This window comes from Colletotrichum jinshuiense, chromosome 7 (assembly GCF_051148585.1).
Source record: "Colletotrichum jinshuiense chromosome 7, complete sequence".
NCBI lineage: Eukaryota > Fungi > Ascomycota > Sordariomycetes > Glomerellales > Glomerellaceae > Colletotrichum > Colletotrichum jinshuiense.
The window spans coordinates 103128-116313 of NC_139314.1; the positions used below are offsets into that span (position 1 = coordinate 103128).

The following is a 13186-nucleotide window of genomic DNA, read 5'->3' on the forward strand; positions in this document are numbered from 1 at the left end:
TTCAACCCAGATCATACCCCCCACGAGTGATCATCGCCGGCGATTATTCACGAAGGATCCCCTCTACGGATCTCGACGAGGAGAGTTGCCCCGAAGCGCTCTCGGGGCCACCTGCTGCCTAGCAACAGAAAGCATAGGAAGATGGGGGCATTGAGACTCTAGTGTAGGCCGAGCTACGGAATTCCAACCCACAGTACACTTTGCCAAGGCCCAGTCTATATACCGACGACAAGGACAGCTAGGCCAACTACCAGGCGTCCTCTCCGCAGCTTCTGGATCTCTCGTCGTTCACGTGGGCGTCCAACAGGCTGCAGCAAATACGACCCAGGGACCTTACGCAGACGAAACGTATGCAAGTCGACACTTACATTGGCACTTCAGACTGGAATGCAATTCTAGTCAGAACTCGATGCTGGCGTGCATGTCGATGTTTGGTGCTTCGACAGCCGAAGAAATCACAAATCAATGACGACAAGAATGGAAATCAAAGGATGAGCCAAGCGAAGTATTTCAGTGGGTTAGTAAACCAGGAAAGAAGGGGGTAAAAGGAGACCAGATGCCAGGATATCAAGAGACCAAAATACCAAGACTTTGGGATGCTAGCCTTCGCCCGCAAGAGGGTTTGACACCAGGGAATGGGAACCGTATTGAATACGAGTGCGCTGTGTGATGTTGTTTGTACATTCTGTTCGCACGGATCTCGCTTTGGTGAAATAATTATGTAGGACTACTCCATTGACGCCGTATGCAGGGGCATTGTTTGTGATGGCCTTGTTTGCGGGCAAGACTCGGCTTAGGCATTGATGGAGGGTTTGTCGCTGCCGAGTCTGCTGCAAGCGGGCTCAGCTTGCAGCTTCAGAAGGCCGGCTGCGGTAGGTTTCTTGGAAGTTGCTTTCCAGGGTGGCGCGACAATAGGGAGATGGGGAATGGGTTTCGTTGTTTTGTGCTTTTCGTAAATTGGAAGGATTAGAAGAGATTTGCATTTCCCTCATGCCGCAAGGTTGATGGGCAGCAGGACCTCATCTCGACACGAGTGCGGTGCCCTCATTCAAGCTTCATCGTAACAGGTTCTCTTTGGTATCGACTGTGGACCTCGATGTGCCTAATATGTACAACCAAGCCCCAGCTATTGTCAATTGCTTTCAATCAGAGTAGTTCATTCCATCATTTTGGAGCCGGGTGACCCGTCGCCAGATCACATGTCGCCATTATTTTCTTGTTCGTCGGCCTTGATTGCGCGCAGTGCGGCACGAATGACGGTAGTTACGCACTCATCAATGACACGGGCATGACATACATCCAGGTCCAGAGTGCCCGCTGCAGCAATTATGTCCTTGCTCAGTTCGATGACCCGCGACCGTAGCTGCTCCGAGACTGCCGTCGTTTTGCCCTTCTGCGCCATCCCTTCCTTGTGTGCTTGGTCGGCGGCAGAGTGTCTATATCGGGCCTTTACAGGGGATCCTGTCTCGAGGGAGTCATCTAGACCCCAGGTGAAATTGAAGCTGGGATCTTCCATAGTTGCATCGTCGCTGAGCAGGACGTTGATCTTGATAAGCTCGTGACCGGGCTCAGTATCACCATCGTCTTGGATCGAGAGCGTGGCGGACTGGGGTGTTACAACAGTGGTCTCCGTGACTGTGGCCTCTTTGGAGCTATTTAAAGAGGTGTCGTGGCTGGGGGAGTGATTGACGACCTGCGAACTGTTGATACTGGACAGAATTACGGAGATGGAGCCGCGTCGGTGGCCCAGGTCGTGGAGGCAAGCCAAGGGCTGCTAGACTTTGGTCTTTTCCTCGTCGCCCTGCTGCATTTTCGTTCTTCTGGGTGGTCCAAGTCAGCTAACTAGCACGGCCTCTCTCAAGCACTGAAGAAGCGAAGCGAATGCGAATTAGAATGCCCAAAAAGAGCGTGCTTACCGCAGACTGTGGGGATTCAAGGAACCTGTTGGTCATGAAAGGGGTCCTTCTTCCTCTGTGTCTTCGTCGGCCCTCAGATTTGAGTGCGTCTGGGTGGGTGCGTTGTGAGATGAGAAGGATGGGTTGGAGGAGGCCGGAGGTCTTTTCTGGCGCAACAAGAGAGGGAGAAAGAGAGACGCATAACAAAGTTAAGTAAGTACAAACACGGCAAGGTACGCAATAGGGTAGGCCAAGGGTACTCTAGCACTCCTTCCTTACCTTACCCGCTTACCTTGGTTGGGGCGGGGGTGCAAATGGAAGTCGGAGAACGCGCAGCTCGCCTTCCTAACGTGCAAGGGGGGCAGAAAGGGGACGTTGCTCCAGCGGCAAGTTCCTTTCCCACTAATACCACGGCCTTAACTCGCTAACGTTTTGTGTCTATCTAGGTGGCAAAGAAGCCATGAACCAGCAAGGGAATCACCCCCGCCAACCCTTTTCAACAGGCCGGGCGCCACCAAGTCTCCCCGTGGCTGTGCACTTCATTTTTACGAAGCAGCGGCACTACTGTAACAACTAAGCAGATTCCATAACAACCTGCAACTTTGAACAGGTGGAGGTGGAGGTGGGGGTGGTGATCAGCCAGACGGGATGGATGAATTGTGAAGTCAAGTTTAAGTTTAGGCGGCCGCCGAGCGTGAGGGCAGAATTTTCCCATCGTCGGTCGCAGGTGTTGGAGAGGGGGGAGCATGATTCGGGAAGCGCTCGATCTCGTCGAATTTTTCCTCTTTGCATCATCATCCACTATCTGACACCTTTGATGTGTCTTCCCTAGAAGACCATGGTCGGACAAGCAGATTGGAACCAATACGCTGGATTTCAAAGAGCACCTCACCTGCTGGAACTTGGCCTCCTCACTAGATGATAAAATGAGAGAGTGGTTGGCCGTAGGTAGCCCAATAGCACTCGAAGCCGACGCTGAAGAAGCTGGTCTGACGATAATGAAGGAATGTGATGAGTTTGAGCAAGGAGGCTTGAGTAAAACTAGATTTATGAAGGCATAATCCGTACCTTCCGCGAGAATTCGCGCCGTAAAACCGGGTCCTACCGCCGGCCCGGAGTTTGGAGCCGTTTTCCCGCGCTTCGCCGGAGGCCGGCCTACTGGACCGAGCCAGTCAGCTTCTGCCGTCAGCTTCTGCCATCAGCTTCTGCCATCGATATGCAAGGACTAAGTGCAGCTGGCTTGAAATCATATGGCTTTTACCTCTCATACTCTGACATGCCACTAGGGATTAGGTTGCAACTTAAGCCCCATGATGAGCTATCTACTTCAGAGGAGATTGACTGGATACAATAGAAAGGAACCAGCGGGATTCAGGGATAGATTGGACGTTTCGTAGCTCTTAGGCATGACTTGCAGGACGCTAACGCGGCCGATAAACTCTATGTCGGGCGACTCTCCACGCCAAATACCCCTTGGTTGGTCTGCAGCAAGGGTGACCCATGTGCTGCCCTGGCGTTAAATACAACAACAACAACCACAACAACTGGCCTCCGTCACTACCAGGCTTTGAACCAACGGACTGCTTGAAAGAAGGCCTCTTCCTTGCCGAACTTTTGTTCCGGAATGCTGATATTGGCTCGGGTGCCGAACCCATGAAACGTGCCGGAGTAGAGGGCAACTTGGTATGGTTGACCAGTTTGATTTAACATGCCCTCAACCTCGAATCGGCGTGCCGGCTCGAAAAGGGTGTCAATTTCTATGCAAGCGGAACCAGTAATTAGTATGCGCGCGCCTGTGAAGAGGAAGTGACGAGAAAAACGACGCTCAGGTCTGGAGTTCGAGGCAGGATTTGCGCAACTTACCAGCTGCAGCGATGCTCGCGGGCCCGCTAATAGCGAGGACCTCGCTGTCCTGGAGGAAACTAGGGTGGGCTGCGAAACCAATATCGGCTCCTCGGCCCTCCTGGAGGAAACGAAAGGCGTATCGACCACCAAAGCAGTAGCCAGTCACGGCGATTCGGTCGAAAGCAAGCTCTTCACGCATGTAGCGGATTGTTGTCTCGATGACAGGGTCAGTCACGTTGGTCGTATGTTTTGCGAGGAATTCGGCGGCATCAAAGGTTATGTCGTGAGGCGCGGGATCGCCGCGAAAGATGTCGGGCATAACGGTTGTGAATCCAGCCCTGGCGAAGCTGTCGGCCAGTCTACGACTGTGTCAACCCTGAGGCTCCATCGTTCAGATCCAATATCTCGATTTGATACGCACAGTTTATTTTGTAGAAGTGGAATTCCAAACGCATCTGTCAGGTATAAGACCCCAATCTTGGGATCGTCGGCCTGGGTTGTTGGGCTGATATACATGGTGACTAATTGAAGGTTAGCTTCCACAAGCATTGTACTAGAGATCGCGAGACCTACCTCCATCGTGAACCTGCTCACTTCCAACAGGTTCGCCTACATGCTGGATAATGTCACCAAGATCTGACTTTGAAATTCGCGCTGCAGAGGCAAAGCTGCAAATAGCAATAAGGTAGTGGAGAGAAAGCATTTTTCGGACGACTGGTTGTTTCGCTTCTTATTGAATCGGACAGTGTGCCTGATGGAAGATAAAGACGGAAGAGATGAGTCAAAATGTCAAAAGGAGTTTCCGGTCGTGTTCAGGCAGGAGAATGCAATAGATTGATCATATCAGATGGTCGGGTCTTTATTAAACACCTATAGCTAACGCGTTGATCTGGCATCAAAACAGCGCTAGCATCTTCTGTCAGGTCAGAGATGCCCCCCCACCACTCGGGCCTAGGTGTAAGCTCATGTATCCGTACCTGTAGGGTTGACTACGTCGTGGCGCAAGGCTTTCTACAGGGCTTGGATGGCTAAATTATTGGTCATTAGAAATGATAATGCGCGGCTGCCAAGGCTGCAGCCGAGCTACTCCTTGCCGCCGGGTCAATCTGTACCTCGGTCACGGTTTCGGTTTCGGTTCCAGCACGAATCAAATGCACATACGTCCTAATTGTATATATTGTTATTGTGGCTGTTCGTTGCATTCGGTCTCGTATATTTCTTTGGTCCCGAAAAGCCACTCACCAGTCTTGCTTGTGGATTCGGAGATATTCTCATGAGTGCTGTGTTAGATAATGTGTTGTCGCATTGGGCAAATCTCTACCATTCTACCTAGGCGGGCGTCGCGCCGACGTAATTGTGGGGCCATTCCGCGAGCCCTCGGGGGCCGTGTCTACTTCCGGCCCGACCCCGCGCCCCCAGGTTCTCTGCACACGACCCTCTTGTTTGACATAAACCATTGGCTGCTCAGTCACGAGGCCTCCTCTTAATCCTTACATCAACAAGTAACGCCCGGAGAGGTCGGCATATTCGCTATCCCTTTTTTTTCTTCTTTTTTTCGCGTCTCATGACTCCACAGCAATAATTGCTTCCCAGTCTAGGAATCGACGATGAACTGCTGCCCAGTCATAGGTACCATTCTCCGCCTCATCACCCAATTCTCTTTAGTGGGTCTTGACCTCCACTGACGTTTAACAGAGGTCTACTAGGGAGGAATCTCAATCAGGTTGCAGTCAATTGCGGGGTTACAGAGTATGACGTGCCGTCAGAGGACTCAAATCCCCATGTTCAACGCTAACATGTTAATCCGGCTTTCGTGCTGATCTCAGCGATAAAGTATTGAACCAAATAAAGTTGTTCGTCATAGCGTTTGTTATGTTGTTTATTCCATCGACTAACGTAGCATATCAAAATCTTCCTTCGAAAAATTAAAGTTTTCGTTTCTCCTTTTATGAATATTGAACTCCAAGTTGTCTCCTCAAACAAGGTAACCACAATTCTTTAGGTTGCCAAGGACGTAGTAGAGATGAACAGCCACGCTTCTTAGGCGGCTTGGCGCTTTTTGCCCAGACATTCCGGAATAAATTAGTGGATAGTACTCAACAAACACACTCATGCGACACTCGTGTGCACCAGGTTCAGGGACCGGGTACGTAGTCCACGACGTGCATACACGCTTGAACAATGCTTCCACACGGAATAACGGTGACAGCTTGTCTGCGTCTTGGCTTTCGCATCGTGTTGGCGAATATATAAGGTGTTGGGAGCGCCCCTCACTAGGCTAAATGTTGGGAATTCACCTTGCATCCAGCCTTCCGAACATTGTCACTCTTTCTTATCGCGCAACCGCTCAGACCAAGATGTTTCATCAGAGCTCCGTCCTCGGGCTCGCAGCACTCGTTACGGGTGTAGTAGCAACTGCCGTCAACGAAAATTGCGATGCGTTAGCTTCTGCATATCCCGACAAGACTTTCTTCCCCGGCTCAGCCCGGTACAAGTTTGAGAATGAATGTAGGGATTGGCCACGTCCCTTTTCTTTTTCCAAGGCACGTTCGGTGTTGCTAACTGTGTGAAGATTCCTGGACCTCAGCCAACCATCTTGGGCCGGCTTGTATCTTCGCTCCGCAGTCAACGACAGATGTGCAATTCGCTGTTCGCAGTTTTCAGGAGCATCAAGTCCAGTTTGCCATTCGCAGCGGAGGTGCCATGCCCATTGACAACGCAGGCAATATCGGCTCGGAGGGTATCCTGATGGCCATGACAAACTTGAGCACAATGGCTATCTCGGATGACCACCAGACCGTCGTCATCGGGTCCGGAATCACATGGCCCCCGCTATACGCCTATCTGGATCAGTTCAACGTCTCCGCTAACGGCATTCGCTCGGGTAATGGTGGAGTCGTTGGCGCAATTCTCGGAGGTGGCCCCTTCGGTTTCATGTCCTATGAATTCGGAATGTCAAACATCGCTAGATCTCTGGACGTAAGTAAATTGTACAACCCCGATAAACCTATGCGATCTAATCATGCTTCAGTGTGTTCTTGCTAATGGAACCCTGGTTACGGCCAGTACTGACGAACATCCGGATCTGTTCTGGGCTCTTATTGGAGGTGGCAACAATTACTGCGTTGTCACACAGGCTGTTCTCAACACGGTTCCAGTCTCTTCGGCCCTGATCGGAACGGTCTCGTGGGGAACTGGGGTGTCTGAGCAATACATCAAGAGTGTCGAGCAGTTTGCGCTCTACGGTGCACAACATCCCAAGGCTTCCTTCGAGGGCCAGACTCGTTGGGCGCCGTCACGCAACAGCGAGATCACATTTGATGGATATCTGTGGTACAGCGGCGAAGGTGACGTGCCTTTGGGACTTGAAAACTTCACTGCACCCGTCTTGCCCATCACCAGCGGAAACATTACACGAACGACCATCGGGGAATGGTCCAACAGATTCAACTACGCTCCTCCTTTCGGCACGAGAGCGATATTCCACTGGCTGACGAGCAAGGCCGATGCCACAGCTGCTAGAATCGCCTTTGACACATACTACGAGTCGATCGCATCTCTGGCGGACGTCCAGGGTTTCTCGACTGCTTTCAGCATGCTCCCGATCACCCCCATTGTGGCGTCAGCCCCCGAGAACGCCATGGGCCTGGGCAGCGAAGACGGCCCGTCGATCTGGTATGTTGAGAGCCCTCTGTGGTCGAACCCTGCAGACGACGAGCGCGTTCTTGCAGTCCACGCCGAAGCCAACGCCAAAATCCGCGAAAAGCTTTCCGCGGCCGGGCTGGGACCGCTCCCATTCATGTACCTCAGTGACATACAGAAGTCCCAGATCCCCGAAACTTTCCCATCCTACGGAGCTGAGAACCTGCAGAAGCTCAAGGACATTAGAGACAAGTACGATCCTGAGCGAGTCTTCACTGATTTGGTACCCGGAGGTGCGAAGGTTGCCTTGTCTTGAATAAATACTCATAGCTACGGGCAACGGGCCAATCAGAGAGTTCGACACGCCAGACCCGGAGTTGTATATCCCCAAAGCTCTGGTAGCGAGACAACTGATGGTTTTCCTCCTATTTTTAGTCTCCTTTAGCATTATAAACATACACTTTTGAGCCTTATAGGCTACCAGACTGAGGCAAACCTTCAAAATGATGAAGTTTTGAAGAGAGAATTATTTCCAATACGAAGTCATGTCAGATCTTCAACGTGAACACTAGCACCTGAATGAACGTGGGAAAAATCGTTGGATTGACAACCCGGATAAAAGGATGCCGAAACTTCGTTAAATGATGGGTGAGAACCGGTCTCTACTTCTTTAAGAGTCAAGGGCGTTAACTCCCGCTAGTAATATTCACGTTCAACCAGATGCCCTTGACGCAGGCCGTACAAACGCGAGGTTCTGACAGTCAAGGACATATACAAGCTAAGCAGAAACGGCGTCGGCCAACAGGTTCTTGAAAAGGCATATATTATCCCAAAAGAAGTTCCAAGACCCGGTTATCGGATTGGGTTTGGATAAACGGAATGATTCAAAACTACGCGTCAGGCACTGCACCACCAACTTTACCCTTAGTAGCCTCCCACTGATGTTTATAGCCTGAGAATGTAGACGGTTCCTCTGGGCTTTCAGGATGCGTAGCCTTTCCTGCTAAGAAGTATACCTTAAGGTCAGGTAAATCTTCTAGGCTAATCGACTCACCTCGTAGCTATAGTTTAATGCTTGGTTAGCGTCTTATTTTATACTACAGTTCGCGGTAAATACTCCTAGCAGGATCAACTCACGGTGACAGCCCTCCAATGTAAATTATCCTTTAGATATTCGACAATGTGGTGTTCTCCAAGATGCTGAATATCGCTCCACTTCCCCTCGTCGCTCACCGCTCGCTGCAAGAGCTGTAGGGTTACGGGCACCTGTCCCTTTGACAGCTGGTGGTTATCTTGCTGCTTGTTGCAGTTGGCGCAGTAAACGCCGTTCTTTTTCCAGTTCCTCGAAAAGGTATGGATACTGCCCACATGGTTCGGGCTCCAGAGATAGTCGACCGGGGATGAGGGGATTTCGGCTGGTGCGCCGATGAAGAAGTGGATGATGTAGCTCTGACCGCCGAGAGCATAGCGATTATACAATACATTGATTATGAAGTCGTTATCCAGGCCAACCAGGTTCCTATCAGACACGTCCTTGAGCGCCCTTCGTAGAACTCCGTACTTGCTCGTCAGACGCTTCTGGAGTTCGGCAGGCGATACCGTGTCAGCTTTGGAACTGGTCCCGGGCAGCAGGTCATCATAGGTGTAGCCGAAACTCTTATAGTTCTCCACTAGGTCAGAATTGAAGTGGCCAAATTGTGCGTTGGTATGGAACGGGAACAGAGGGGCGTTCGATGCCGGGTCATTGGGGCCCTGTCCAGACCACCATTTCGTATAACCCAGGCTTTGGTAGATGGCTAGCTGACGATCTACGTTGCAGTGATGGAGCCAGAAGATGGGATCGAATGCGGCGACGGCGAGGTCAGCCATGTGGCCGTAGCCGAACTTCTGCGGCGGCTGCGGGTTGTCAGAGGTCTTGGTCTTGTGGCCATTGGCGGGAGGCTGCTGGCCGTTGCTAGAAGCGGGAGGGTTCGGGCTGTAACCCACTCCACCAATGAAGTCATGGATACAGTTGTGAATTAGCTCAATAGATAGCCAACCTGCAGGGTTGGTTTTTTTGCCGTGTGCGGTTGTCGCGAACTCTGCAAAGTTACTGAAGCTACCTGGCGAGAACAGCCGGCCAACATTCTCGGCGAGCGAGCCCTTCAGATGCCCGGCATGATGTACGAGCGTCCATGGGGGGCTTTGAAGCGCCTTGTCTACCAAGTCGTTGTTTACAACACCTGCGACCTGCTGCGTTGTCAGGGGAGAGGTGTTGCCGACGCCCCATCTGCTGGTGCCGGAAGTCTCAGACAACTGCGACAGAGGCAAACACATTAACTGTTAGTAAATTCAAGAAACACTTGAGTGAGTTGTGAAAAAATACGCACGGGCTGGTCATCAAAGATTGCAAACTCCCCAAAACTCTGCTGGCTGTCAAGAGTTGGCACATTGGGCTGGAAGGTCGAAATATTCCCAGTGCTGAACTGATAAAGCGGGTTCCACTTAGGTGAGTCCATGGAGCCATCAGGCTGGATAACTGAAATAGTCTGCTGGCGCACGACGGCCGGAACGCTCGGGCTCGCAGCCCAGTCCCAGTACGGCATGCGCCAGGTGTTGGCAACTTCCATCCACTCATCCCTGGTGACGATGTCCGAAATCTGGGGCACAATCTCGGTGGTCATGATCTCCCAGAGACGCTGCTCAAAGAGTAGCATATAAGCGCGGTGCCAGGTTGGAAATATGAGAGACTGGTGGGGGCAATAGAAGTCGGGCGTAACATCAATCGTGGCATAGGCACCTGGGTAGGACTTAGTCGCTTCCTCTGGAATGGGGTCGTTATCCCATGACGTGGCAGGTAGTCCATGGATGCCTGCGATGCGGAAGTAGGACAGCTGGTCCTTGACGTCCATTGCCTGGAAAATTCGCAGCGCTTGGATGAAGAGGGACAACTGCTTCGGGTGGTTATTGGCCCAGGCGTTGATTTCCTGCCGGGGCTGCGTGCCCCCGGCGGTGATGCCAGTGATGGGAAAAGTGGCGAAAGGAGCAGACATTTCTAGTGTTCCAAGGCCGATTACCTAGGTAAAAATGGATGTGATTTAAGTAAAGGGTTTGATATAATAACGAATTTTCTGTGTGGGCAGAATATGGGTCCGACAGTAGATAGACCTATGCGTGGTATTGATCTTCTTTTTATACACTTCGTTTGCTACAGACTGTTAGATTTAAGGATGCCAGTAACAACTCGGCTACAAGGTTTAGTTTCAAGATGGCATGATCACCAAATTGATGGATGCTTGCTGTGAGGTCATGGCTATGAGCTGAAGACGCCACTCAGTATGGTATTCCTCGGCACTTCGTAAATTCAGGCCGTGGTACATATATTGCGGGAACTGGGAGAAATGGTAATGACCCGAGAGTCTACCTCGTTCCATACTGAGTGGTTACCTAAAAGCTGCACAGGATGACATGATCGCCAAATCGATGGATTCTTGCTGTGAGTACATGGATATGAGCTGAAGTGTGGCATTTCTCGGCACCTCGTAAATTCAGACAATGATTTATTTCGGGGAACTGAGAGAAAATGGTGGTGATCCAAGGGTCTACCGCGTTCCATACTGAGTGACTAGCTGAAAGCTGTAAGTTTCACATTCCAACGCTTCTTTCATACCCTGACAACGTGCTGGCAACGTGCTAGGGCTAGTTTAATGGATGCATTCTTATTTATCTAGCGCCGTAGCATTCCTATGGTCGAGGAGCCACTATTTGATGGTCTCCTGCATCTAGATCCGCTTGGCATTCTTCGCCATATTATTGGCTGTGACAGTGTTGCTACAGAAGCCGCAACTTAACTACAGTTGGAGAAGTTCTTTCTATAGCCTCCTCATCAAGATCATCCTTTCGGGGTCGGGATGGGCCTACAAGCTGGAGTCAGCAAGCCATATCTTCTTAGATAAGTATTCAACAATAAAACTTACTGACGCTCCGAACTCCAAGTTCTTATACCGTTCCTTGCTATCTCCTACATTCTTGATGTCATAATTGGCCAAGATCGTTGCCATGATCATTTTAATCTCGTTGACAGCAAAGAAGCGGCCTGGGCATGCATGACGACCATACCCGAAGGTCAAGCTGGACTGCCCAACGCTAACGAATTGGGCGTTGGCGACAACCTCGGCTTTCTTGGTACCCATGTCCTGCTTGGTGCCCATGTCCTGCTTGGTACCCATGTCTTGCTTGATTTTCTCCTGGCGGAGCTTGTAGAATCGCAAGGCATCAAACTTGCTAGAGTCAGGGAATACCTTGTCATCAGTGTAGATGCCGATAGCAGGTAGTTCGATAATGGATCCCTTAGGGATAATCTGGCCGTTGGAAAGGGTGAAGGTCTTAAGGACCTTTCGATGGAATGATGCTATTAAAGATATTAGTTGATATAAGATAAAAGGGAATTAAGAGATAGATTACTTGGTATAAGAGCGTAATATCTCATGGTTTCTTTAAGGAAGCTATCTAGCTTCTTCATGTTCTGCATTGCACTACTGGTGAAGACACCATTGCTTTCTGCAAGGGCTGATTGAATGTCTTCACGTAGTATAGGGACGAGTTCTGGCATTGCAGCCAGTGTGTAGAGCCTGGGAGCCTAGGTTAGTCTTATGCAAAGTTCAATAGAGATGTTCGTTTCAGATGCTTACGCGTTGATTGTAGTGGTGGTGGTGGTGTGAATAGCAGCGAAGCTAATGCCAAGTTGATACCGGGCGAGCTCCTTATCATCATCGTTCTGTGCAAATTTGGTGTGCGCCTCCATCATCCACTCCAACATATCGTCAGGCTTCTGGTAGTCAGGGTTCTTTGCTGCCTCTCGCCTCGCTGCAACGACTGGTCTTAAGAAAGCGTCCGCCTCAATAAAACGCTGGTTCACCCTTTTCACCTCTGGCGTCCTTGCTGCTTGGAAGGGGCGCAGCCATGGTGAGATATCTGCAACAGCGCGCATAGCCGTCATGACGTCAATAGTGTAGTTTATTGACGCATCAAGATATTCTTCATTACGGCACAGCTCAGGACCAACAAAGATACGACCTGAGGCTATCGCAATGACGCGCATGATTCTCTCTGTAATCTTGACCTCTACCCAGCTGTTTGACTGGGGAAGCTCTAAGCGGAGAGCCTCAACGACTTCTTCTGCGATTATCGGGTTAAGGCGTACTGTTTCAGCTACGTAAGTAGAGAGTCGGTAATGAAAAGAAAGAAAGTATAGCGACTTACCAAGAGCTGGCGTCAACGCGGTCTTGATTATATAGGGCAGTAATTCGATACCTGTGTCCATACCGGTATGCTTTGTATGCATCAACTAATATAACTTGTTAGTCTAGAGAATGAATACAACAACGCGCGACTTAGCTAACCTCTTCAATTGCCTTGTCAAAGCTGAGTACGTCATCTGGGAGTCTCTTCAACTCATTTATAAATTTAGGGGCGACAACAATGTTTGGCAATTCTATAGTTTAAATCAGCACAAGAAACTCGTTATCTACACAGTTTTGGAGCTAGCTTACTGCCCTCTGTAGTAATTCGGAATGCCCTCTCTTTAAACTATACTTGAATTTAGTTAACGCCATACTAAAGGTGCCAACATTCCACAAAACAAACGTACCTTCTTATATCCGTTCAAGTACAGGTTTTTTGCCCCTCCATTCATAAACTCTCTCCTACGGCTTTCAGATCCTCCATATTCTGTTCCGACTATAGGGATGTCTGCGAATGGATCATGTTTGAAGACAGTCTGCAGTAGGAAAGCAGCTACACAGGCGATAAAAGCGATCGCTGCC

General features: G+C 50.3%; 4 protein-coding genes across 4 annotated transcripts; 1 reads left to right on the forward strand and 3 right to left on the reverse strand.

Annotated features, from left to right (window-relative positions):
- Positions 1-1195: 1195 nt before the first annotated feature.
- On the reverse strand, positions 1196-4256 carry EsH8_VII_000028 (uncharacterized protein; the record flags this gene model as incomplete). The annotated part of the gene is made up of 5 exons (XM_083270161.1): positions 1196-1673; positions 2964-3053; positions 3508-3652; positions 3759-4099; positions 4162-4256. 5 exons carry the CDS (start codon positions 4254-4256, stop codon positions 1196-1198), a joined length of 1149 nt encoding a protein of 382 aa, XP_083127718.1.
- A 1841-nt stretch (positions 4257-6097) lies between these two features.
- Positions 6098-7698, forward strand: EsH8_VII_000029 (FAD-binding oxidoreductase; the record flags this gene model as incomplete). The annotated part of the gene is made up of 3 exons (XM_083270162.1): positions 6098-6248; positions 6313-6719; positions 6772-7698. The coding sequence occupies 3 exons, from the start codon at positions 6098-6100 to the stop codon at positions 7696-7698; spliced, it is 1485 nt and encodes a 494-aa protein (XP_083127719.1).
- An 812-nt stretch (positions 7699-8510) lies between these two features.
- EsH8_VII_000030 (uncharacterized protein) lies at positions 8511-10414 on the reverse strand (the record flags this gene model as incomplete). Its single annotated transcript, XM_083270163.1, has 2 exons — positions 8511-9677; positions 9752-10414. The coding sequence occupies 2 exons, from the start codon at positions 10412-10414 to the stop codon at positions 8511-8513; spliced, it is 1830 nt and encodes a 609-aa protein (XP_083127720.1).
- An 819-nt stretch (positions 10415-11233) lies between these two features.
- EsH8_VII_000031 (cytochrome P450) lies at positions 11234-12684 on the reverse strand (the record flags this gene model as incomplete). Its single annotated transcript, XM_083270164.1, has 5 exons — positions 11234-11278; positions 11339-11772; positions 11826-11992; positions 12053-12563; positions 12624-12684. The coding sequence occupies 5 exons, from the start codon at positions 12682-12684 to the stop codon at positions 11234-11236; spliced, it is 1218 nt and encodes a 405-aa protein (XP_083127721.1).
- Between the last annotated feature and the right edge of the window lie 502 nt (positions 12685-13186).